This window comes from Ambystoma mexicanum, chromosome 9, assembly GCF_040938575.1.
Source record: "Ambystoma mexicanum isolate Mex_15411 chromosome 9, UKY_AmexF1_1, whole genome shotgun sequence".
NCBI classification, from domain to species: Eukaryota; Metazoa; Chordata; class Amphibia; order Caudata; family Ambystomatidae; genus Ambystoma; species Ambystoma mexicanum.
This window is the reverse complement of record NC_090931.1, coordinates 75,769,299-75,795,590: the sequence shown is the minus strand read 5'-3', so window position 1 is coordinate 75,795,590 and position 26,292 is coordinate 75,769,299. Positions and strand designations below refer to the sequence as shown.

The following is a 26,292-nucleotide window of genomic DNA, read 5'->3' as shown; positions in this document are numbered from 1 at the left end:
GCGGCCGCACGCAGGGACCTCGGAGGGGGTGAGGGTGCAGTTGAAGGGTGCGAGGAATTTTGTTGACTCGCTCCAGGTGCTGCCAAAGCTAAGGCCGGCCCTAAGTCTGTGTCTACGGAGTGAGTGTGGTTATGCTTAAGAGTGATCTCCCGGGGGGTTCCTGCACCCCAACAACAGTTAATATTTAATTGACGAGACCCCGTTTTGCCAGAAAAGGGGGCAGTATTTGCAGGTGACTACTACACTACCAGAATGAAAGCATTGCTCCGCTGGTCCACAGAAGCCTGGCACCTGGGTACTCTATTGGTAGCGTTGCTTGTGCATTTTCTTCTTAGGCACCCCTTAGCACCACTTAGCATGGCCCCCACTGTCTCTGGTGGGCCTGTGCCGTCTCGCCAGGCGTGCGATGGGGAACTTTGGGTTATTAACTGCGAGACATCTTCTCGCGGCACCGAAGAGACCCTGGTTTGCTGCTTTTATATAAACAGTGACCCTGGGTTGCAAAGGATGGCTTCGAAGACAGAAATTGCTTTTGTTGAAGATACACACATAGCGCCCCCTCTTCCCGGGAGACCCTGACGTGTGTCCTCGTGGGCAGTGAGATTGCAATAGATTGTGAGTGACAGCAGGAGCGATGGTGCTACAGGAAATGAGTGATTGCCTGGGAATGAGTGACAGACCTGCATTGGTCCCTTCCTTTTAGTCATTCCGGCAGTGGATGTTAGACAGTACTCTGGATTAGCTCCTAAGGATCAAGACGTGTTGCTATACTCGCCCCCGGGAAGCTGCGCTTGCCAGGTACATGCTGGCAAGGAGTGTGCTCTCAGTGGCTCCAATCACACTAGTTTCAGTGATGCAATGTACTATAGTCTCAGTGGCTCCCATCACACTAGTCTCAGTGATGCAATGTACTATAGTCACAGTGGCTCCCATCACACTAGTCTCAGTGATGCAATCTACTATCGCCACAGTGGCCCTCATCACACTGGTCTCAGTGATGCAGTGTACTATCACCACAGTGGCCCCCCTCACACTAGTCTCAGTGATGCAATGTACTATTGTCTCAGTGGCTCCCATCAGACTAGTCTCAGTGATGCAATGTACTATAGTCACAGTGGCTCCATCACACTAGCCACAGTGATGCGATGTAATACACTCACACTGGCTCCAATCACACTAGTCTCATTGATGCAATGTACTATAGTCACAGTGGCCCCCATCACACTAGTCGTAGTGATGCAATGTACTAAAGTCTCAGTGGCCCCCATCACACTAGTCTTAGTGATGCAATGTACTATAGTCTCAGTGGCTCCCATCTAACTAGTCTCAGTTATGCAATGGACTATAGTCACAGTGGCTCCCATCACACTAGCCACAGTGATGCAATGTACTACACTCACACTGGCTCCAATCACACTCGTCTCTGTGATGCATTGCACTATACTCACACTGGCTACCATCACAATAGCCTCAGTGATGCAATGTACTATAGTTACAGTGGCTCCCATCACACTAGCAACAGTGATACAATGTACTACACTCACATTGGCTCCAATCACACTTGTCTCTGTGATGCAATGCACTATACTCACACTGGCTCCCATCACAATAGACTCAGTGATGCAATGTACTACAGTCTCAGTGGCTCCCATCACACTAGTTTCAGTGATGCAATGTACTATAGTCTCAGTGGCTCCCATCACACTAGTCTCAGTGATGCAATGTACTATAGTCACAGTGGCTCCCATCACACTAGTCTCAGTGATGCAATCTACTATCGCCACAGTGGCCCTCATCACACTGGTCTCAGTGATGCAGTGTACTATCACCACAGTGGCCCCCCTCACACTACTCTCAGTGATGCAATGTACTATTGTCTCAGTGGCTCCCATCAGACTAGTCTCAGTGATGCAATGTACTATAATCACATTGGCTCCCATCACACTAGCCACAGTGATGCAATGTACTACACTCACACTGGCTCCAATCACACTAGTCTCAGTGATGCAATATACTATAGTCTCAGTGGCTCCCATCTAACTAGTATCAGTGATGCAATGTACTATAGTCACAGTGGCTCCCATCACACAAGCCACAGTGATGCAATGGACTACACTTACACTGGCTCCAATCACACTAGTCTCAGTGGCTCCCACCACACTAGCCACAGTGATGCAATGTACTACACTCACACTGGCTCCAATCACACTAGTCTCAGTGATGCAATCTACTATAGTCACAGTGGCTCCCATCACACTAGTCTCGGTGATGCAATGCAATACAGTCTCAGTGGCTCCCATCACACTAGTCTCAGTGATGCAATGTACTATAGTCTCAGTGGCTCCCATCACACTAGTCACAGTGATGCAATGTACTACACTCAAACTGGCTCCAATCACACTAGTCTCATTGATGCAATGTACTATAGTCACAGTGGCTCCATCACACTAGCCACAGTGATGTGATGTAATACACTCACACTGGCTCCAATCACACTAGTCTCATTGATGCAATGTACTATAGTCACAGTGGCCCCCATCACACTAGTCGTAGTGATGCAATGTACTAAAGTCTCAGTGGCCCCCATCACAGTAGTCTTAGTGATGCAATGTACTATAGTCTCAGTGGCTCCCATCTAACTAGTCTCAGTTATGCAATGGACTATAGTCACAGTGGCTCCCATCACACTAGCCACAGTGATGGAATGTACTACACTCACACTGGCTCCAATCACACTAGTCTCAGTGATGCAATGTACTATAGTCTCAGTGGCTCCCATCACACTAGTCTCACTAATGCAATGTACTATAGCCACAATGGCTCCTATCACACTAGTCTCAGTGATGCAATGTAGTATAATCACAATGGCTCCCATCACACTAGTCTCAGTGATGCAATGTACCATCGCCACAGTGGCCCCCATCACACTAGCCTCAGCGATGCAGTGTACTATAGTCTTGGTGGCTCCCATCACACTAGTCTCAGTGATACAATCTACTATCGCCACAGTGGCCCTCATCACACTGGTCTCAGTGATGCAGTGTACTATCGCCACAGTGGCCCCCCTCACACTAGTCTCAGTGATGCAATGTACTATTGTCTCAGTGGCTCCCATCACACTAGTCTCAGTGATGCAATGTACTATAGTCACAGTGGCTCCCATCACACTAGCCACAGTGATGCAATGTACTACACTCACATTGGCTACAATCACACTAGTCTCAGTGATGCAATGTGCTATAGTCTCAGTGGCTCCCATCTAACTAGTCTCAGTGATGCAATGTACTATAGTCACAGTGGCTCCCATCACACAAGCCACAGTGATGCAATGTACTACACTCACACTGGCTCCAATCACACTAGTCTCATTGATGCAATGTACTATAGTCACAGTGGCCCCCATCACACTAGTCGTAGTGATGCAATGTACTAAAGTCTCAGTGGCCCCCATCACACTAGTCGTAGTGATGCAATGTACTATAGTCTCAGTGGCTCCCATCTAACTAGTCTCAGTTATGCAATGGACTATAGTCACAGTGGCTCCCATCACACTAGCCACAGTGATGCAATGTACTACACTCACACTGGCTCCAATCACACTAGTCTCAGTGATGCAATGTATTATAGTCTCAGTGGCTCCCATCACACTAGTCTCAGTAATGCAATGTACTATAGTCACATTGGCTCCCATCACACTAGTCTCAGTGATGCAATGTAGTATAATCACAATGGCTCCCATCACACTAGTCTCAGTGATGCAATGTCCCATCGCCACAGTGGCCCCATCACACTAGCCTCAGCAATGCAGTGTACTATAGTCTTGGTGGTTCCCATCACACTAGTCTCAGTGATGCAATGTACTATAGTCAAAGTGGCTCCCATCACACTAGTCTCAGTGATGCAATCTAATATCGCCACAGTGGCCCTCATCACACTGGTCTCAGTGATGCAGTGTACTATCGCCACAGTGGCCCCCCTCACACTAGTCTCAGTGATGCAATGTACTATTGTCTCAGTGGCTCCCATCACACTAGTCTCAGTGATGCAATGTACCATAGCCACAGTGGCTCCCATCACACTAGCCACAGTGATGCAATGTACTACACTCACACTGGCTCCAATCACACTAGTCTCAGTGATGCAATTTACTATAGTCTCAGTTGCTCCCATCTAACTAGTCTCAGTGATGCAATGTACTATAGTCACTGTGGCTCCCATCACACAAGCCACAGTGATGCAATGTACTACACTCACACTGGCTCCAATCACACTATTCTCAGTGATGCAATGTACTATAGTCTCAGCGGCTCCCACCACACTAGCCACAGTGATGCAATGTACTACCCTCACACTGGCTCCAATCACACTAGTCTCAGTGATGCAATCTCCTATAGTCACAGTGGCTCCCATCACAATAGTCTCAGTGATGCAATGTACTATAGTCTCAGTGGCTCCCATCACACTAGTCTCAGTGATGCAATGTACTACACTCACACTGGCTCCAATCACACTAGTCTCATTGATGCAATGTACTAGAGTCACAGTGGCTCCATCACACTAGCCACAGTGATACGATGTAATACACTCACACTGGCTCCAATCACACTGGTCTCAGTGATGCAATTTACTATAGTCTCAGTGGCTCCCATCACACTAGTCTCAATGATGCAATGTACTATCACCACAGTGGCCCCCATCACACTAGTCGTAGTGATGCAATTTACTAAAGTCTCAGTGGCCCCCATCACACTAGCCAAAGTGATACCATGTACTACACTCACACTGGCTCCAATCACACTAGTATCAGTGATGCAATGTACTATAGTCTCAGTGGCTCCCATCACACTAGTCTCAGTGATGCAATGTACTATTGCCACAGTGGCCCCCATCTCACTAGTCTCAGTGATGCAATGTACTATCGTCACAGTGACCCCCATCACACTAGTCTCAGTGATGCAGTGTACTATCGCAACAGTGGCCCCATCACACTAGTCTCAGTGATGCAATGTACTATAGTCACAGTGGTCCCCATCATACTATTCTCAGTGATGCAATGTACTATAGTCACAGTGGCTCCCATCACACTAGCCACAGTGATGCAATGTACTACACTCACACTGGCTCCAATCACACTAGTCTCAGTGATGCAATGTACTATAGTCTCAGTGGCTCCCATCTAACTAGTCTCAGTGATGCAATGTACTATAGTCACAGTGGCTCCCATCACACAAGCCACAGTGATGCAATGTACTACACTCACACTGGCTCCAATCACACTATTCTCAGTGATGCAATGTACTATAGTATCAGTGGCTCCCATCACACTAGTCTCAGTGATGCAAAGTAATAGAGTCACAGTGGCCCCATCACACTAGTCTCAGTGATGCAATTTACTATAGTCTCAGTGGCTCCCATCACACTAGTCTCAGTGATGCAATGTACTATCGTCACAGTGACCCCCATCACACTAGTCTCAGTGATGCAGTGTACTATCGCCACAGTGGCCCCATCACACTAGTCTCAGTGATGCAATGTACTATAGTCACAGTGGTCCCCATCACACTATTCTCAGTGATGCAATGTACTATAGTATCAGTGGCTCCCATAACACTAGTCTCAGTGATGCAAAGTAATAGAGTCACAGTGGCCCCATCACACTAGTCTCAGTGATGCAATTTGCTATAGTCTCAGTGGCTCCCATCACACTAGTCTCAATGATGCAATGTACTATCACCACAGTGGCCCCCATCATACTAGTCTTAGTGTTGCAATGTATTATCGCCAAAGTGGCCCCCATCACGCTAGTCTCATTGATGCAGTGTACTATCGCCACAGTGGCCCCCATCACCCTAGTGTCAGTGATGCAATGTACTATAGTCACAGTGGCCTCCATCACACTAGTCTCAGTGATGCAATGTACTATAGGCACAGTGGTCCCCATCACACTAGTCTTAGTGATGCAATGTACTATAGTATCAGTGGCTCCCATCACACTAGTCTCAGTGATGCAATGTACTATAGTCTCAGTGGTCCCCATCACACTAGTCTCAGTGATGCAATGTACTATCGCCACAGTGGCCCCCATCACACTGGTCTCAGTGATGCAATGTACTATACTCACAGTGGCTCCAATCACACTAGTCTCAGTGATGCAATGTACTATACTCACAGTGGCCCCCATCACACTAGTCTCAGTGATGCAATGGACTATACTCAGAGTGGCTCCCATCACACTAGTCTCCGTGATGCAATGTACTATACTCACAGTGGCTCCCATCACACTAGTCTCAGTGATACAATGTACTATACTCACTGTGTCGCCATCACACTAGTCTCAATAATGCAATGTACTATACTCACAGTGGCTCCCATCACACTAGTCTCAGTGATGCAATGTACTATAATGACAGTGGCCCCCATCACACTAGTCTCAGTAATGCAATGGACTATGGTCACAGTGTCCCCCATCACACTAATCTCAGTGATGCAATGTACTATACTCACAGTGGCTCCAATCACACTAATCTCAGTGATGCAGTGTACTATCGCCACAGTGGCCCCATCACACTAGTCTCAGCAATGCAGTGTACTATCGCCACAGTGACCCCCATCACACTAGTCTCAGTGATGCAATGTACTATCACCACAGTGCCCCCATCACACTAGTCTCAGTGGCTCCCATCACACTATCCTCAGTGATGCAATATACTATACTCACAGTGGCTCCCATCACACTTGTCTCATGGATGCAATGTACTATCGCCACAGTGGCTCCCATCACACTAGTCTCAGTGATGCAGTGTACTATAGTCTCAGTGGGCCCCATCACACTAGTCTCAGTGATGCAATGTACTACACTCACACTGGCTCCAATCACACTAGTCTCATTGATGCAATGTACTATAGTCACAGTGGCTCCATCACACTAGCCACAGTGATACGATGTAATACACTCACACTTGCTCCAATCACACTGGTCTCAGTGATGCAATTTACTATAGTCTCAGTGGCTCCCATCACACTAGTCACAATGATGCAATGTACTATCACCACAGTGGCCCCCATCACACTAGTCGTAGTGATGCAATGTACTATCGTCACAGTGGCCCCCATCACACTAGTCTCAGTGATGCAGTGTACTATCGCCACAGTGGCCCCATCACACTAGTCTCAGTGATGCAATGTACTATAGTCACAGTGGTCCCCATCACACTATTCTCAGTGATGCAATGTACTATAGTATCAGTGGCTCCCATAACACTAGTCTCAGTGATGCAAAGTAATAGAGTCACAGTGGCCCCATCACACTAGTCTCAGTGATGCAATTTGCTATAGTCTCAGTGGCTCCCATCACACTAGTCTCAATGATGCAATGTACTATCACCACAGTGGCCCCCATCATACTAGTCTTAGTGTTGCAATGTATTATCGCCAAAGTGGCCCCCATCACGCTAGTCTCATTGTTGCAGTGTACTATCGCCACAGTGGCCCCCATCACCCTAGTGTCAGTGATGCAATGTACTATAGTCACAGTGGCCTCCATCACACTAGTCTCAGTGATGCAATGTACTATACTCACAGTGGCCCCCATCACACTAGTCTCAGTGATGCAATGGACTATACTCAGAGTGGCTCCCATCACACTAGTCTCCGTGATGCAATGTACTATACTCACAGTGGCTCCCATCACACTAGTCTCAGTGATACAATGTACTATACTCACTGTGTCGCCATCACACTAGTCTCAATAATGCAATGTACTATACTCACAGTGGCTCCCATCACACTAGTCTCAGTGATGCAATGTACTATAATGACAGTGGCCCCCATCACACTAGTCTCAGTAATGCAATGGACTATAGTCACAGTGTCCCCCATCACACTAATTTCAGTGATGCAATGTACTATACTCACAGTGGCTCCAATCACACTAATCTCAGTGATGCAGTGTACTATCGCCACAGTGGCCCCATCACACTAGTCTCAGCGATGCAGTGTACTATCGCCACAGTGACCCCCATCACACTAGTCTCAGTGATGCAATGTACTATCACCACAGTGCCCCCATCACACTAGTCTCAGTGGCTCCCATCACACTAGCCTCAGTGATGCAATATACTATACTCACAGTGGCTCCCATCACACTTGTCTCATGGATGCAATGTACTATCGCCACAGTGGCTCCCATCACACTAGTCTCAGTGATGCAGTGTACTATAGTCTCAGTGGGCCCCATCACACTAGTCTCAGTGATGCAATGTACTACACTCACACTGGCTCCAATCACACTAGTCTCATTGATGCAATGTACTATAGTCACAGTGGCTCCATCACACTAGCCACAGTGATACGATGTAATACACTCACACTGGCTCCAATCACACTGGTCTCAGTGATGAATTTACTATAGTCTCAGTGGCTCCCATCACACTAGTCACAATGATGCAATGTACTATCACCACAGTGGCCCCCATCACACTAGTCGTAGTGATGCAATGTACTAAAGTCTCAGTAGCCCCATCACACTAGCCACAGTGATACAATGTACTACACTCACACTGGCTCCAATCACACTAGTCTCAGTGATGCAATGTACTATAGTCTCAGTGGCTCCCATCACACTAGTCTCAGTGATGCAATGTACTATAGTCTCAGTTGCTCCCATCACACTAGTCTCAGTGATGCAATGTACTATAGTTTCAGTGGCTCCCATCACACTAGTCTAAGTGATGCAATGTACTATAGTCTCAGTGGCTCCCATCACACTAGTCTCAGTGATGCAATGTACTATTGCCACAGTGGCCCCCATCACACTAGTCTCAGTGATGCAATGTACTATCGTCACAGTGACCCCCAGCACACTAGTCTTAGTGATGCAGTGTACTATCGCCACAGTGGCCCCATCACACTAGTCTCAGTGATGCAATGTACTATCGTCACAGTGGTCCCCATCACACTATTCTCAGTGATGCAATGTACTATAGTCACAGTGGCTCCCATCACACTAGCCACAGTGATGCAATGTACTACACTCACACTGGCTCCAATCACACTATTCTCAGTGATGCAAAGTACTATAGTCTCAGTGGCTCCCATCTAACTAGTCTCAGTGATGCAATGTACTATAGTCACAGTGGCTCCCATCACACAAGCCACAGTGATGCAATGTACTACACTCACACTGGCTCCAATCACACTATTCTCAGTGATGCAATGTACTATAGTCTCAGTGGCTCCCATCTAACTAGTCTCAGTGATGCAATGTACTATAGTCACAGTGGCTCCCATCACACAAGCCACAGTGATGCAATGTACTACACTCACACTGGCTCCAATCACACTATTCTCAGTGATGCAATGTACTATAGTATCAGTGGGTCCCATCACACTAGTCTCAGTAATGCAATTTACTATAGTCTCAGTGGCTCCATTCACACTAGTCTCAATGATGCAATGTACTATCACCACAGTGGCCCCCATCACACTAGTCTTAGTGATGCAATGTACTATCGCCACAGTGGCCCCCATCACGCTAGTCTCATTGATGCAGTGTACTATCGCCACAGTGGCCCCCATCACCCTAGTGTCAGTGATACAATGTACTATAGTCACAGTGGCCCCCATCACACTAGTCTCAGTGATGCAATGTACTATAGTCACAGTGGTCCCCATCACACTAGTCTCAGTGATGCAATGTACTATAGTATCAGTGGCTCCCATCACACTAGTCTCAGTGATGCAATGTACTATAGTCTCAGTGGTCCCCATCACACTAGTCTCAGTGAGGCAATGTACTATCGCCACAGTGGCCCCCATCACACTAGTCTCAGTGATGCAATGTACTATACTCACAGTGGCTCCAATCACACTAGTCTCAGTGATGCAATGAACTATACTCACAGTGGCCCCCATCACACTAGTCTCAGTGATGCAATGGACTATACTCAGAGTGGCTCCCATCACACTAGTCTCCGTGATGCAATGTACTATACTCACAGTGGCTCCCATCACACTAGTCTCAGTGATACAATGTACTATAGTATCAGTGGCTCCCATAACACTAGTCTCAGTGATGCAAAGTAATAGAGTCACAGTGGCCCCATCACACTAGTCTCAGTGATGCAATTTGCTATAGTCTCAGTGGCTCCCATCACACTAGTCTCAATGATGCAATGTACTATCACCACAGTGGCCCCCATCATACTAGTCTTAGTGATGCAATGTATTATCGCCAAAGTGGCCCCATCACGCTAGTCTCATTGATGCAGTGTACTATCGCCACAGTGGCCCCCATCACCCTAGTGTCAGTGATGCAATGTACTATAGTCACAGTGGCCTCCATCACACTAGTCTCAGTGATGCAATGTACTATAGGCACAGTGGTCCCCATCACACTAGTCTTAGTGATGCAATGTACTATAGTATCAGTGGCTCCCATCACACTAGTCTCAGTGATGCAATGTACTATATTCTCAGTTGTCCCCATCACACTAGTCTCAGTGATGCAATGTACTATCGCCACAGTGGCCCCCATCACACTGGTCTCAGTGATGCAATGTACTATACTCACAGTGGCTCCAATCACACTAGTCTCAGTGATGCAATGTACTATACTCACAGTGGCCCCCATCACACTAGTCTCAGTAATGCAATGGACTATACTCAGAGTGGCTCCCATCACACTAGTCTCCGTGATGCAATGTACTATACTCACAGTGGCTCCCATCACACTAGTCTCAGTGATACAATGTACTATACTCACTGTGTCGCCATCACACTAGTCTCAATAATGCAATGTACTATACTCACAGTGGCTCCCATCACACTAGTCTCAGTGATGCAATGTACTATAATGACAGTGGCCCCCATCACACTAGTCTCAGTAATGCAATGGACTATAGTCACAGTGTCCCCCATCACACTAATCTCAGTGATGCAATGTACTATACTCACAGTGGCTCCAATCAAACGAATCTCAGTGATGCAGTGTACTATCGCCACAGTGGCCCCATCACACTAGTCTCAGCGATGCAGTGTACTATCGCCACAGTGACCCCATCACACTAGTCTCAGTGATGCAATGTACTATCACCACAGTGCCCCCATCACACTAGTCTCAGTGGCTCCCATCACACTAGCCTCAGTGATGCAATATACTATACTCACAGTGGCTCCCATCACACTTGTCTCATGGATGCAATGTACTATCGCCACAGTGGCTCCCATCACACTAGTCTCAGTGATGCAGTGTACTATAGTCTCAGTGGGCCCCATCACACTAGTCTCAGTGATGCAATGTACTACACTCACACTGGCTCCAATCACACTAGTCTCATTGATGCAATGTACTATAGTCACAGTGGCTCCATCACACTAGCCACAGTGATACGATGTAATACACTCACACTGGCTCCAATCACACTGGTCTCAGTGATGCAATTTACTATAGTCTCAGTGGCTCCCATCACACTAGTCACAATGATGCAATGTACTATCACCACAGTGGCCCCCATCACACTAGTCGTAGTGATGCAATGTACTAAAGTCTCAGTAGCCCCATCACACTAGCCACAGTGATGCAATGTACTATAGTCTCAGTTGCTCCCATCACACTAGTCTCAGTGATGCAATGTACTATAGTTTCAGTGGCTCCCATCACACTAGTCTCAGTGATGCAATGTACTATAGTCTCAGTGGCTCCCATCACACTAGTCTCAGTGATGCAATGTACTATTGCCACAGTGGCCCCCATCACACTAGTCTCAGTGATGCAATGTACTATAGTCTCAGTTGCTCCCATCACACTAGTCTCAGTGATGCAATGTACTATAGTTTCAGTGGCTCCCATCACACTAGTCTCAGTGATGCAATGTACTATAGTCTCAGTGGCTCCCATCACACTAGTCTCAGTGATGCAATGTACTATAGTCTCAGTGGCTCCCATCACACTAGTCTCAGTGATGCAATGTACTATAGTCTCAGTTGCTCCCATCACACTAGTCTCAGTGATGCAATGTACTATAGTTTCAGTGGCTCCCATCACACTAGTCTCAGTGATGCAATGTACTATAGTCTCAGTGGCTCCCATCACACTAGTCTCAGTGATGCAATGTACTATTGCCACAGTGGCCCCCATCACACTAGTCTCAGTGATGCAATGTACTATCGTCACAGTGACCCCCAGCACACTAGTCTTAGTGATGCAGTGTACTATCGCCACAGTGGCCCCATCACACTAGTCTCAGTGATGCAATGTACTATCGTCACAGTGGTCCCCATCACACTATTCTCAGTGATGCAATGTACTATAGTCACAGTGGCTCCCATCACACTAGCCACAGTGATGCAATGTACTACACTCACACTGGCTCCAATCACACTAGTCTCAGTGATGCAATGTACTATAGTCTCAGTGGCTCCCATCTAACTAGTCTCAGTGATGCAATGTACTATAGTCACAGTGGCTCCCAACACACAAGCCACAGTGATGCAATGTACTACACTCACACTGGCTCCAATCACACTATTCTCAGTGATGCAATGTACTATAGTATCAGTGGGTCCCATCACACTAGTCTCAGTGATGCAATTTACTATAGTCTCAGTGGCTCCCATCACACTAGTCTCAATGATGCAATGTACTATCACCACAGTGGCCCCCATCACACTAGTCTTAGTGATGCAATGTACTATCGCCACAGTGGCCCCCATCACGCTAGTCTCATTGATGCAGTGTACTATCGCCACAGTGGCCCCCATCACCCTAGTGTCAGTGATGCAATGTACTATAGTCACAGTGGCCCCCATCACACTAGTCTCAGTGATGCAATGTACTATAGTCACAGTGGTCCCCATCACACTAGTCTCAGTGATGCAATGTACTATAGTATCAGTGGCTCCCATCACACTAGTCTCAGTGATGCAATGTACTATAGTCTCAGTGGTCCCCATCACACTAGTCTCAGTGATGCAATGTACTATCGCCACAGTGGCCCCCATCACACTAGTCTCAGTGATGCAATGTACTATACTCACAGTGGCTCCAATCACACTAGTCTCAGTGATGCAATGAACTATACTCACAGTGGCCCCCATCACACTAGTCTCAGTGATGCAATGGACTATACTCAGAGTGGCTCCCATCACACTAGTCTCCGTGATGCAATGTACTATACTCACAGTGGCTCCCATCACACTAGTCTCAGTGATACAATGTACTATACTCACAGTGGCCCCATCACACTAGTCTCACTAATGCAATGTACTATACTCACAGTGGCTCCCATCACACTAGTCTCGTGATGCAATGTACTATAATGACAGTGGCCCCCATCACACTAGTCTCAGTGATGCAATGTACTATCGTCACAGTGACCCCATCACACTAGTCTCAGTGATGCAGTGTACTATCGTCACAGTGACCCCATCACACTAGTCTCAGTGATGCAGTGTACTATCGCCACAGTGGCCCCATCACACTAGTCTCAGTGATGCAATGCACTATAGTATCAGTGGCTCCCATCACACTAGTCTCAGTGATGCAAAGTAATAGAGACACAGTGGCCCCATCACACTAGTCTCAGTGATGCAAATTGCTATAGTCTCAGTGGCTCCCATCACACTAGTCTCAATGATGCAATGTACTATCACCACAGTGGCCCCCATCACACTAGTCTTAGTGATGCAATGTATTATCGCCACAGTGTCCCCCATCACGCTAGTCTCATTGATGCAGTGTACTATCGCCACAGTGGACCCCATCACCCTAGTGTCAGTCATGCAATGTACTATAGTCACAGTGGCCTCCATCACACTAGTCTCAGTGATGCAATGTACTATAGTCACAGTGGTCCCCATCACGCTAGTCTTAGTGATGCAATGTACTATCGCCACAGTGGCCCCATCACACTAGTCTCAGTGATGCAATGTACTATACTCACAGTGGCGCCAATCACACTAGTCTCAGTGATGCAATGTACTATACTCACAGTGGCCCCCATCACACTAGTCTCAGTGATGCAATGGACTATACTCAGAGTGGCTCCCATCACACTAGTCTCCGTGATGCAAGGTACTATACTCACAGTGGCTCCCATCACACTAGTCTCAGTGATACAATGTACTATACTCACCGTGGCCCCATCACACTAGTCTCACTAATGCAATGTACTATACTCACAGTGGCTCCATTCACACTAGTCTCAGTGATGCAATGTACTATAATGACAGTGGCCCCCATCACACTAGTCTCAGTAATGCAATGGACTATAGTCACAGTGGCCCCCATCACACTAATCTCAGTGATGCAATGTACTATACTCACAGTGGCTCCAATCACACTAATTTCAGTGATGCAGTGTACTATATCCACAGTGGCCCCATCACACTAGTCTCAGCGATGCAATGTACTATACTCACAGTGGCTCCCATCACACTAGTCTCAGTGATGCAATGTACTATACCCACAGTGGCCCCATCACACTAGTCTCAGTAATGCAATGTACTATACTCACAGTGGCTCCCATCACACTAGTCTCAGTGATGCAATGTACTATCACCACAGTGGCCCCGATCACACAAGTCTCAGTGATGCAATGTACTATTGTCACAGTGGCCCCCATCACACTAGTCTCAGTGATGCAATGTACTATACTCACAGTGGCTCCAATCACACTAGTCTCAGTGATGCAGTGTACTATCGCCACAGTGACCCCCATCACACTAGTCTCAGTGATGCAATGTACTATCACCACAGTGCCCCCATCACACTAGTCTCAGTGGCTCCCATCACACTAGCCTCAGTGATGCAATATACTATACTCACAGTGGCTCCCATCACACTTGTCTCATGGATGCAATGTACTATCGCCACAGTGGCTCCGATCAAACTAGTCTAAGTGATGCAGTGTACTATAGTCTCAGTGGGCCCCATCACACTAGTCTCAGTGAGGCAATGTACTATAGTCACATTTGCCCCATCACACTAGTCTCAGTGAGCCAATGTACTATAGTCTCAGTGGCTCCAATCACACTGGTCTCAGTGATGCAATGTACTATACTCACAGTGGCTCCCATCACACTGGTCTCAGTGATGCAATGTACAATACTCACAGTGGCTCCTGTCACACCACTGGTCTCAGTGATGCAATGTACTATACTCACAGTGGCTCCTGTCACACTGGTCTCAGTGATGCAATGTACTATGGTCACAGTGGTGCTCCATTTATTTTCTGGCCACAATTGTTCCCAACACATTAGTCAGAGTGAGGCTACATACCCTGGAGCCAGTGGTCCCCCACCCCTCCCCCATCTATTCAGGTCTCAATGATATCAGATGTTGAGCTCTCAATTGTACCAAATCCTATAGCCTCGATGGTGCTACATCATCTGGTATCAGTGGTTCCCAAAAAGTTGGTCTATGTGGTGCAATATTGTCTATTCTAAGTGGTGCCATGTACTGTGGCTTTAATGTTTCTGTATTGTGTGATCTCAGTGGTGGCACATGCTTTGGTTTAGAAGATTCCACATGTATGATTTCAGTTGTGCCATACTGTATTCTCAGTGGTGCCTTATGCTATGGTTTCAGTGGTGCCTTGTGCTCTGGTCTTAGTGATGCCACATGCTATGGTTTCAGTGGTGCCTTAAGCACTGGTCTTAGTGATGCCACATGCTATGGTTTCAGTGGTGCCTCATGCACTGGTCTTAGTGATGCCACATGCTATGGTTTCAGTGGTGCCTTATCCACTGGTCTTAGTGATGCCACATGCTATGGTTTCAGTGGTGCCTCATGCACTGGTCTCAGTGATGCCACATGCTATGGTTTCAGTGGTGCCTTATGCACTGGTCTCAGTGATGCCACATGCTATGGTTTCAGTGGTGCCTCATGCACTGGTCTTAGTGATGCCACATGCTATGGTTTCAGTGGTGCCTTAAGCACTGGTCTTAGTGATTCCACATGCTATGGTTTCAGTGGTGCCTCATGCACTGGTCTTAGTGATGCCACATGCTATGGTTTCAGTGGTGCCTTATCCACTGGTCTTAGTGATGCCACATGCTATGGTTTCGGTGGTGCCTCATGCACTGGTCTCAGTGATGCCACATGCTATGGTTTCAGTGGTGCCTTGTGCTCTGGCCTCAGTGGTGCCTCATGCACTGGTCTTAGTGATGCCGCATGGTATGGTGTCAGTGGTGCCATACTGTAGTATTGGTGGTGCCTTATGCTCTGGTCTCTGTGGTGCCCTATGCTCTGGTCTCAGTGATGTCGCATGGTATGGTGTCAGTGGTGCCATACTGTAGTCTCTGTGGTGCCTTATGCTCTGGTCTCTGTGGTGCCTTATTCTCTAGTCTCAGTGGTGCCTTATGCACTGGTCTTAGTGGTGCCTTATGCTCTGGTCTTAGTGATGCCACATGGTATGGTTTCAGTGGTGCTATGCTGTAGTCTCAGTGATGCCTTATGCTCTGGTCTCAGTGGTGCCTTATGCGCTGCTCTCAGTGATGCTGCATGGTGTGGTGTCAGTGGTGCCACATCCTATGGTCTCAGTGGTGCTTTATGCTCTGGTTCCAGTGGTGCATTATCGTCTGGTCTCAGTGGTGCCGCATGGTATGGTGTCAGTGGTGCCATACTGTAGTCTCAGGGGTGCTTTATGATCTGGTCTCTGTGGTGCCTTATTCTCTAGTCTCAGTGGTACATTATGTTCTGGTCTCGATGGTGCCTTATGCTCTTGTCTCAGTGGTGCCTTATGCACTGGCCTTAGTGGTGCCTTATACTCTGGTCTTAGTGATGCCACATGGTATGGTGTACGTGGTGCTATACTGTAGTTTAAGTGGTGCCTTATGCTCTGGTCTCAGTGGTGCCTCATGAGCTGGTCTTAGTGATGCCGCATGGCATGCTGTCAGTGGTGCCATACTGTAGTCTCAGTGTTGCCTTATGCTCTGGTCTCAGTGGTGCCTTATGACTTATGATCTGGCCTCAGTGGTGCCTTATGCTCTGGTCTCAGTGATGCTGCATGGTGTGGTGTCAGTGGTGCCATACTGTAGTCTCAGTGGGGCCCTATGCTCTGGCCTCAGTGGAGCCTTATGCTCTGTTCTCTGTGATGCCGCACGGTGTGGTGTCAGTAGTGCCAGATACTATGGTCTTAGTGAGGCCACATGGGGTTGTGTGCATTGTGCCAGATGGTATGGACTCAATGGTGCCACATACTATTGTACCCCAGCTCAATGGTAAACGGATGTGATGCCTGAAGCAATGGTCGGGGTTCAGTAAATAATGATTAACAGTCTAATCGCCCCCTCTTTCATCGTCACCCTCAACCAGTGCCACCCTCCTATCATTCTGATACACAGTAATGCCAGGCAGGTTGATACCTGCTGTGTCTAGTGATTGATATCCCCCACGTAGCGGGTATCCCCTTACCCTGCTCTTTCAGCCGGATGATCTCTGTGTCCGAGCCAAAGCTGTTCCATGCGGTGCAGTTGTATATAGTCTGGAAGTCCGCCCGCACGATGTTGCTGATGCTCAGCGTCGAGATGACCCCTTCCTCGGTGCTGACCGTCTCCACGGTGTAGCGCCCGGAGGTGCCCGACTCGAGCACGTTCTCCTTCCAGGACCAGGCCTGAGGGAGGGAAAGACAGCATTAGAGAGCAGAGCAGGGGGAGGTGGGGGCCTCAGGTGAGGGTCCTGGGGTAAACCAGGAGCGGGCCAGACCCCATCCTCGTCGCATTGTGTGCTACCCCTTACTTGCTGGAGTCTGATCGTCACCGATAACTAATATTCACCAAACTGTCTCTGTGCTATGGAGCATGCAATGCAGTCTCAAGAAGTTGCCCTACCCCTGGGCAGCCTGAGGGTACCCCTCGAAGCTGCTCAGAGGACCCGCAATCTCCAACGCTTCGCTGCTGCACATCTTTTCTACTTTGGGAATGCACACTGTCCTAGAGACCTTCACCCTCACCCTCACCTGCGCTGCAGGAATGCACATAGAACTGCAGGATGTCATTATAGAGAGCTCCAAGGGTACATCATGTCGCTCCCCTTCCCCCTTTCCTCATGCTCTTTCTCCTGAATCACAATCCCACTTTGTTACTTTCTTTTTCTATCTAACTTTCTTTGTTGGGAAGGAACCAGGGTCCTCCCGCACCCCCAAGCACTTTAGAGTTGGGCAAGACCTCTTTTAGGCGTTATAATGGACTAGGGTGGAGGAGTGGCAGTGGGAAGGCTCTCTCATGCAAACATAATCACATACACAACGTATATTCTCCATCCCCTCCCTTGTCACGACTCGCTCCCTTCGCTCCCGTTCCCGCCACTTGGGGGCATGTTTTGGGGCTTATTCCCTGCTGGACATTTCCTCCGAACCTAATGCCACAGTGCTGCAATGAACTGGGAGCGCTAAATCCCTATTTTCCAAACTACTTCCCTTCCGGATCCATTCCAGGTTTTTGGCAGCCAGCATGCTTCTTTAACCAAATGACTGTGCTTCCCAGAATGCCTGGCCCACTGCTCCACCTCCACCCTTGCAGGACAAGGTTGGGTGGAGGATAGGCAACACCTGTGGCTGCAGGTGCAGCAGTCAGCACACCTGAGGCGTGTGCTCGTTAACAGCTTTAAAAGCCTCAGTCTCACTTCAGTCCAGCGCTGGTCATCGTCTGCAGTGTTCCTGTTTTGACTAGTCCCTGGTTCCTTGTTCCTTGCCTTTTGTACCTACTTTCTTGTTCCTGTTTTCTTGTTTCCTCCGCCCTGAATTTCGGATTCATGAGCTAATTGATTTCTGCTCCCTTGATTTCCCTTTTTGTCTTCCTCTGTTTGCAGGCAGCATTTCTCAGTGCTTTCCCCTTTTAGATGCAGCCCAGTTTGTCTGTGTTCTATATTTCTTTGACTCTGTCCTTTGCTGCTGTTACCCATTTACCTTAGCCTTCCTCTTAGTTTAGTTTCCTGTCTTTTCCTTGGAGGGGTAGGGAAAAGTTTGCATTGGTTATTTAGCTTTTTCCCTGCTCCTGATCCTTACTTCTATTGGGATCCATTTCAGGTTTTCCTTAGCTCTTCTGCATTTATTTTCCCTTTTGATTTTAGGTGTGGTGTGCGGTTGTTAGCTAGCTCCTGTGTGAATGCTTATGTTTTCCTCACTATTTGTTATCACTATTTCAACTTAGGTATTTAGTTTTCTGCAGCGGATCACGCTCGGCTGCCTTCCAGCCTTCACCCTTGCCCTGCCGGGCTCCCCACATTACAGCGGATCACGCTCTGCTGCCTTCCAGCCTCCGCCCTTGTCCTCTGGGCTCCCTGCCCTGCAGCCTGCCTCGCTCCGGCTACCTTCAGCCCTTGTCCTCTTGGGCCCCCTGTTCTACAGTCTACCTCTCCCTGGCAACCTACAGCCCTTGCCCTCTTGGGCCCCCTGTTCTACAGTCTACCTCTCCCTGGCAACCTACAGCCCTTGCCCTCTGGACCTTCCTACTTCTCCCATTGCTGTTCTAGCCTCTCGGGGTCCCAGTTTCATCAACAGGATTCGTGGGCTAGCTGACATTCAAGAGGTATATCTCGTCCTTGTGAGTACAGTTCTTTAGTTCCCTTATTTGATTCCATCAGAGTGTTAGTTCACAGATCCTGTCATTGCTTGCCCTCCACGTGGGTTTAGCGCTGTCGGTACCTGTAACAGCAATTGGGGGTAAGGCGCTTGCCGACTTTCCTCGCGGTCAGGTGCTTACCCCACATCCCTTTTCATATATTGGGTTTAAAATCACACTCTGTTTGCACTCCTGGCTTCTAGCATACATGAGTCATTGTTCCTATGTGCACATTTCCCTTGCCATATTCGCTGCCTTAGTATTCACAGGACTAATCCTGACAGTATCCTGACAGTATGACCAGCCCAAAATTCCCATTGAATATGGCAAGTTTAAGAAAGAAAGGCAGCAAGGCCTCTAACAAGTTAGTACAGAAAGCTTCCCCTACATTTACCTGTGACAATCAAATCACTAGTCTTGGTTTAAATGAACTCCTTGTCACGAATGGGCATTTACGAGCAAAGTATTTTTCCCATAGGATGGCACATCCTACATTGCCTGATCCTAGTTCGATCTTTTGTTCTGATCCCGATTCTATGTCAGCGCAAGCCTTAGCCGCAGAAAACAACACACTGTTAGACTTATTATACAAGAGTACCTCTGTTGTTGAACCCCATGATTCCAGTTGTGCTTCATCTCAGATAGAACAGTTTCATGGTACAAACATAACGAATGGAGGGGTTCCTTGCATAACTTCAGTTTTCTACTCTCAGCCCAAATACTTCTTTGCACAAGTACATACGGTAGTCCCTAATGTCAAGAGGTCTAAGGTCAATAGATTACTTAAGGGTAACACAGACCAAGTTAGTATGAGAAAGTATAAATCTCAGAACCTGAAAGCAGTTGAGGACAATGCACAATCGGTGCACATCCAGATTGCTAGTGCAGGATCCAGCCCTGATGCCACTATGCCTCCCCCTGTGCCTACTGATAGTGATGTACAGCTAATGCAGGGCATGCTAAGAGCTAAGCTTGAGGAGTTAACACAAGAATTCATTTCTTTACAAGAGGAGAATAAGATCTTGCACGCATTCCTGAATACACCTCAGACTTTATCCATTGATGTTGATGAAGTGAACACAGTTCAGCCCCTGAGTGCAGAGACTTTGGTAAACCATGATAATTGCCAATATGTTAGATCTATTGGAAGTGAAAGTCTTTCTTCTAGCACAGCGCTCAATCTGGGCACAGTTTCTAACAATTGTTCTGCTGATTGTCAGGGATTGCAGTTAGCTGAAGATTTACAAGCCACTCCTTTACCTAAAGTTTCCTGTGTAGCAGTCTGTCATAATTCTGAGCTAGCACACATACAAACTTCTGATCTCCAAACACAATACACAAAGGTGACATACACAGATTCAGTCACTACAGTAGGCTTAGGTCCTGCTCTTGATACAGCTGCTGAGACTGAAGTAGATGTTAAAGCTGATGTGGAAAACAATCTTACCTCTGGGTTCACTCTTCCTTCTGCCAATCCTGATCAATACGAACAGTCAGAGACAGTACAGATTTCATGTTCTGATGAACTCATTCCACAGTATACAGAACCAAAAGACCAGCAGGCGATTCCTGAACTGTTGATTGTTAATCTGCCTCTTTCAGAAGCTAAGACAGAGGAATGGACAATTGACGAAATCCTGATTAACAGAGACTTTACTATGGTGATTCCACTGGTTGATTTTGACTTCCACAAAGAAAGAGACTCTGTGTCACCCACTAAAGAAAAGGTCTGCAAGAGTACAGTTCAGTCCTTGGTTACTGGAGCCAAGGAGTCTAATGCCCTAAAGGTGCCCTCCATTCCTGAGTCACCAATGTGTCTATCAACTTCTGAGACTTCTGGGTGTCCTCCTACAACCATTGACTCTTCTATGATCCAATCCACAGCCCTGCAGTCTTCTTTGGTACACGTGTCTTCAATCAATGAACCGCTGCCATGTCTGCCATTTAATCAAGAGCCTCCACCATGCACGGGGTCAGTCCCAAAGACCCTGACATGTTTGGATTCAGCTACCGAGATGGCTCCAACTTGCATGCCTTCAGCTTCAAAGTTTCCTCTGGCCTGCCTGTCTTCAGCTACAGTGACTCATCCAGAAGATCATCCTTCAGCCAGAGAGCCTCCGATAGTCCATCATATGTGCATGTCTTCAGTTCCAGAGTCTATTGCTGGTTTGCCTTCAGTTCATGAGACACCGGTATCCTGCTTAGCCTTGCTTCCAACATCAGAGGTATACCTGTCTACACCATCAGATCCTGCTGTATTTTCTACTGCTCCAGACAGTCCTCCTGAATCCCAAACATCTACTGTCGATGAACGTTTAGATTGCCTTTCTTTTGCTTCAGGAGGAGCACCAGAATGCCTGCCTTTTCCACAAGACGATTCTTCCAACTGCTTCACTTTAGCATCAGAGCTTCCTAAAAATGCAGCATCAGAGTTTGAGACTTTTGCCAGCTCCCGCTTCAGAGTCATCAAGCTGGAACAAGTGGTGAGTCAGAACCACTCACCTGGGTATGCACAGGGGGTGGTGCAGACCGGCGTATTACCTACAGAACTTGTGCAACAGAATTCCGCCAAGAAGCACCAGTTGGGTGCTAGTAGCCAAAGGAAGGGAATGTCTGCTGCAGTTCAAGATGTGTCTGTTAACGCTCCTTCTGCGAGTGTGCCTGAAGTACCAAGTACGGTGTCTATCACTCCTATCAGTATGCCAAACGTCCCTGCTGTTGTATCCAACGTGCAACAAAGTAGCTACACGACTGTCACCAGGAGTACCAGCCTCGTACAACCCATTGGACTTCCAGGCATCCAAGGTGTAGAACATGTGCAGTCAAACCTTAATCATTTTCAACCACAAGCTTTTTCCCAGATGGATGACAGAAAAAGATCTGAACCTCTACCTCAGCCGCCACCTTCTCTAATGGCTGAACGTGAACATTTCCTGAAGCCAGCAACTTCCTCACCTCCCGCATGTCCGCTCTCGGCAGAAAGGCTAACAGAACTTCTACCATTGTCTAAGGCAAGTTGCACCAGTCTGCCTCCCTCCTCAAAGACTTACAAGGGTCCACTCCCAGTGACTGAGCTTCCTGGACCTTTCAACGTTGCTTCAGGTCTTGCAAGTCCTTCATGCCCTTCTTCGAACCATGAGTCTCTTCCTCACCAGAAACCACCGTTTCCATCAGTATCACCTCCAAAGACAAAGCACTCCTATCATGGAAGCCCATCTGCCTTTGCCCACAAGCCACCATTTCCATCAGTGCCACCTCCAAAGAAAAAGCACTCCCATCATGGAAAGAAGAAGTCGCGTGCGGGTGGCGGGCAGCCGAAGAGGGCCGTAGGAGGGGGTATACTGTCACGACTCGCTCCCTTCGCTCCCGTTCCCGCCACTTGGGGGCATGTTTTGGGGCTTATTCCCTGCTGGACATTTCCTCCGAACCTAATGCCACAGTGCTGCAATGAACTGGGAGCGCTAAATCCCTATTTTCCAAACTACTTCCCTTCCGGATCCATTCCAGGTTTTTGGCAGCCAGCATGCTTCTTTAACCAAATGACTGTGCTTCCCAGAATGCCTGGCCCACTGCTCCACCTCCACCCTTGCAGGACAAGGTTGGGTGGAGGATAGGCAACACCTGTGGCTGCAGGTGCAGCAGTCAGCACACCTGAGGCGTGTGCTCGTTAACAGCTTTAAAAGCCTCAGTCTCACTTCAGTCCAGCGCTGGTCATCGTCTGCAGTGTTCCTGTTTTGACTAGTCCCTGGTTCCTTGTTCCTTGCCTTTTGTACCTACTTTCTTGTTCCTGTTTTCTTGTTTCCTCCGCCCTGAATTTCGGATTCATGAGCTAATTGATTTCTGCTCCCTTGATTTCCCTTTTTGTCTTCCTCTGTTTGCAGGCAGCATTTCTCAGTGCTTTCCCCTTTTAGATGCAGCCCAGTTTGTCTGTGTTCTATATTTCTTTGACTCTGTCCTTTGCTGCTGTTACCCATTTACCTTAGCCTTCCTCTTAGTTTAGTTTCCTGTCTTTTCCTTGGAGGGGTAGGGAAAAGTTTGCATTGGTTATTTAGCTTTTTCCCTGCTCCTGATCCTTACTTCTATTGGGATCCATTTCAGGTTTTCCTTAGCTCTTCTGCATTTATTTTCCCTTTTGATTTTAGGTGTGGTGTGCGGTTGTTAGCTAGCTCCTGTGTGAATGCTTATGTTTTCCTCACTATTTGTTATCACTATTTCAACTTAGGTATTTAGTTTTCTGCAGCGGATCACGCTCGGCTGCCTTCCAGCCTTCACCCTTGCCCTGCCGGGCTCCCCACATTACAGCGGATCACGCTCTGCTGCCTTCCAGCCTCCGCCCTTGTCCTCTGGGCTCCCTGCCCTGCAGCCTGCCTCGCTCCGGCTACCTTCAGCCCTTGTCCTCTTGGGCCCCCTGTTCTACAGTCTACCTCTCCCTGGCAACCTACAGCCCTTGCCCTCTTGGGCCCCCTGTTCTACAGTCTACCTCTCCCTGGCAACCTACAGCCCTTGCCCTCTGGACCTTCCTACTTCTCCCATTGCTGTTCTAGCCTCTCGGGGTCCCAGTTTCATCAACAGGATTCGTGGGCTAGCTGACATTCAAGAGGTATATCTCGTCCTTGTGAGTACAGTTCTTTAGTTCCCTTATTTGATTCCATCAGAGTGTTAGTTCACAGATCCTGTCATTGCTTGCCCTCCACGTGGGTTTAGCGCTGTCGGTACCTGTAACAGCAATTGGGGGTAAGGCGCTTGCCGACTTTCCTCGCGGTCAGGTGCTTACCCCACATCCCTTTTCATATATTGGGTTTAAAATCACACTCTGTTTGCACTCCTGGCTTCTAGCATACATGAGTCATTGTTCCTATGTGCACATTTCCCTTGCCATATTCGCTGCCTTAGTATTCACAGGACTAATCCTGACAGTATCCTGACATCCCTTTCCTTTCCTTTCCTTTCCTTTCCTTTCCTTTCCTTTCCTTTCCTTTCCTTTCCTTTCCTTTCCTTTCCTTTCCTTTCCTTTCCTTTCCTTTCCTTTCCTTTCCTTTGCTTTGCTTTCCTATGTTTTTTAAAGGTGCAGGGTCAAGCTAATGGCGCTAGGTGGTGTTGTGGACAGCACCTCAACCCGGCCTTTCCTCCATGCCAGGGGTCTGGAGAGCTGTTATAAGTGCAGGGCTTCAGTGATCACTAACTTCCTAAAGTGCACACACATACTCGCCACTTGCGTCACTGATTAGCTGATTAGCAAGTGTACAGTTGACGCAAGCACGATGAGGTTCACGTGCAATATGGTCCTACTGCATTGCCAGATAAATGTGCAGGGTGACAGGCAGGGATGGACTGCCAATCAGAAGCCCAGACCAGCAGCAGCAGAGGGGAGGGTGGCGAGGAAGGCCACCGGCATCCACCAACATGGCAGCCACATGAGTGATGGCCAGTAGCAACCCTTATTTACATGCTGTGAAGTCCCAAGGGCCAAGGGCGACCTGTCAAGTACACGCCGCGGGCGCCATTAGTCTCTCTTCTGCTGCAGCGGAGCAAGGCCAATCCCGGATTGGGGGAGGGGTGGCGTTCCTTCTAGGAATTGGCAGCTTTATTGTTTAGCCTCAATACGGCCTGAAAGCAAAATTCACTTCAGAATTAAGACCCCGACTGTGCCTTCCCCAAGAAACTTGACTGGCGGACATTAATGCGGGCGCCAGTTTAATAAGTTACTGCCATCTTTCCCGAAGCCCAGTTCTATGGCATGAATGTATTATCTAATATATCGTGGTTTGGGTTGTGCACTTTATTAAGGGGAGGAGAGTGCCCCCACCTTGCCGTCCCTATGTTCATTGCTTCCACCTTGCTAATTTATTGCACCGGGGTCTGCAACCTTGGACTCTCCAGATGTTTTGGACTTCAACTTCCATCAGCCCAAGCCAGCATAGCCAATGGCCTGGGGTCATGGGAGTTGTATTCTAAAATGGATGCCGAGCCACAGGTTGCAAATCCCAGCTATAGAACAGAAAATTCTCTATGGAATTATGGAAGAACTAAGATAACGTGGCAAGTTCCAGGGGCCCACACCGAGAAGATGAGCCACTTTCAGAAGATTGAACGGATAGCGGTTGCAACATAACCTAACAGAACACAGCCAAGTATAACCTGAGGTCTTCCATGGTGCACAATGCACCAAGACTGCCTTCGCACATTTCCTGGTGGAAATTCCAGCTGGGTGGGTGGGTAGCAGAGAGTGGCAGCATAATCCTTTTATAAATGGTCAATATTTTGACAGTACTTTCATTGAACATTGTGCGATTCTACTGGGACGCAGTGTCTGGCACGTACTATTCGGTCTGGCGGAGGAGTGCTGCGGATGAAGCACTTGATCTGGCCCTTCTCGCCGTGCAGTGCATGCTGGGTCTGCGTGCTGGAGATGATCGGAGGTCCTGCAACAGAGAAGAATTAGAAAGAATGAGGAAACATCTCCATCTCTACCCAGCCACCTGATATCAATGTCTTCATGTTGCATTCAATTTCTACGCGTCTGACCTGAGCGCGCTCTAAAGCAAGCAAGTGTGGACAGGGCACACAGTCAATATGGGAGGCACCCACTGCCACCCGGTGCCTACTGTGATGGCACGCATACTGATCATTGACGCTACCAACGCAATGACAGTCACTTCTCTACCTCAGCAGCAAGCCTGGTGCTCTAGCCACGCGGTGGACCAGAAGACGCTCAACCATTCCAGCTCTTAA

The 26,292-nt window shown here is 48.0% G+C and overlaps 1 protein-coding gene across 1 annotated transcript in view; it reads right to left on the bottom strand.

Moving 5' to 3' along the window:
* The window catches only part of KIRREL3 (kirre like nephrin family adhesion molecule 3), a 961,667-nt gene that overhangs the window by 99,023 nt on the left and 836,352 nt on the right, over nt 1-26,292 (bottom strand). The window contains exons 9-10 of the mRNA XM_069613887.1: nt 25,882-25,982; nt 17,414-17,612 (exon numbers count right to left, since the gene is read on the bottom strand). Of these exons, the coding sequence (XP_069469988.1) occupies nt 17,414-17,612; nt 25,882-25,982 (300 nt within the window). The remainder of the gene's footprint in view (nt 1-17,413; nt 17,613-25,881; nt 25,983-26,292) is intronic.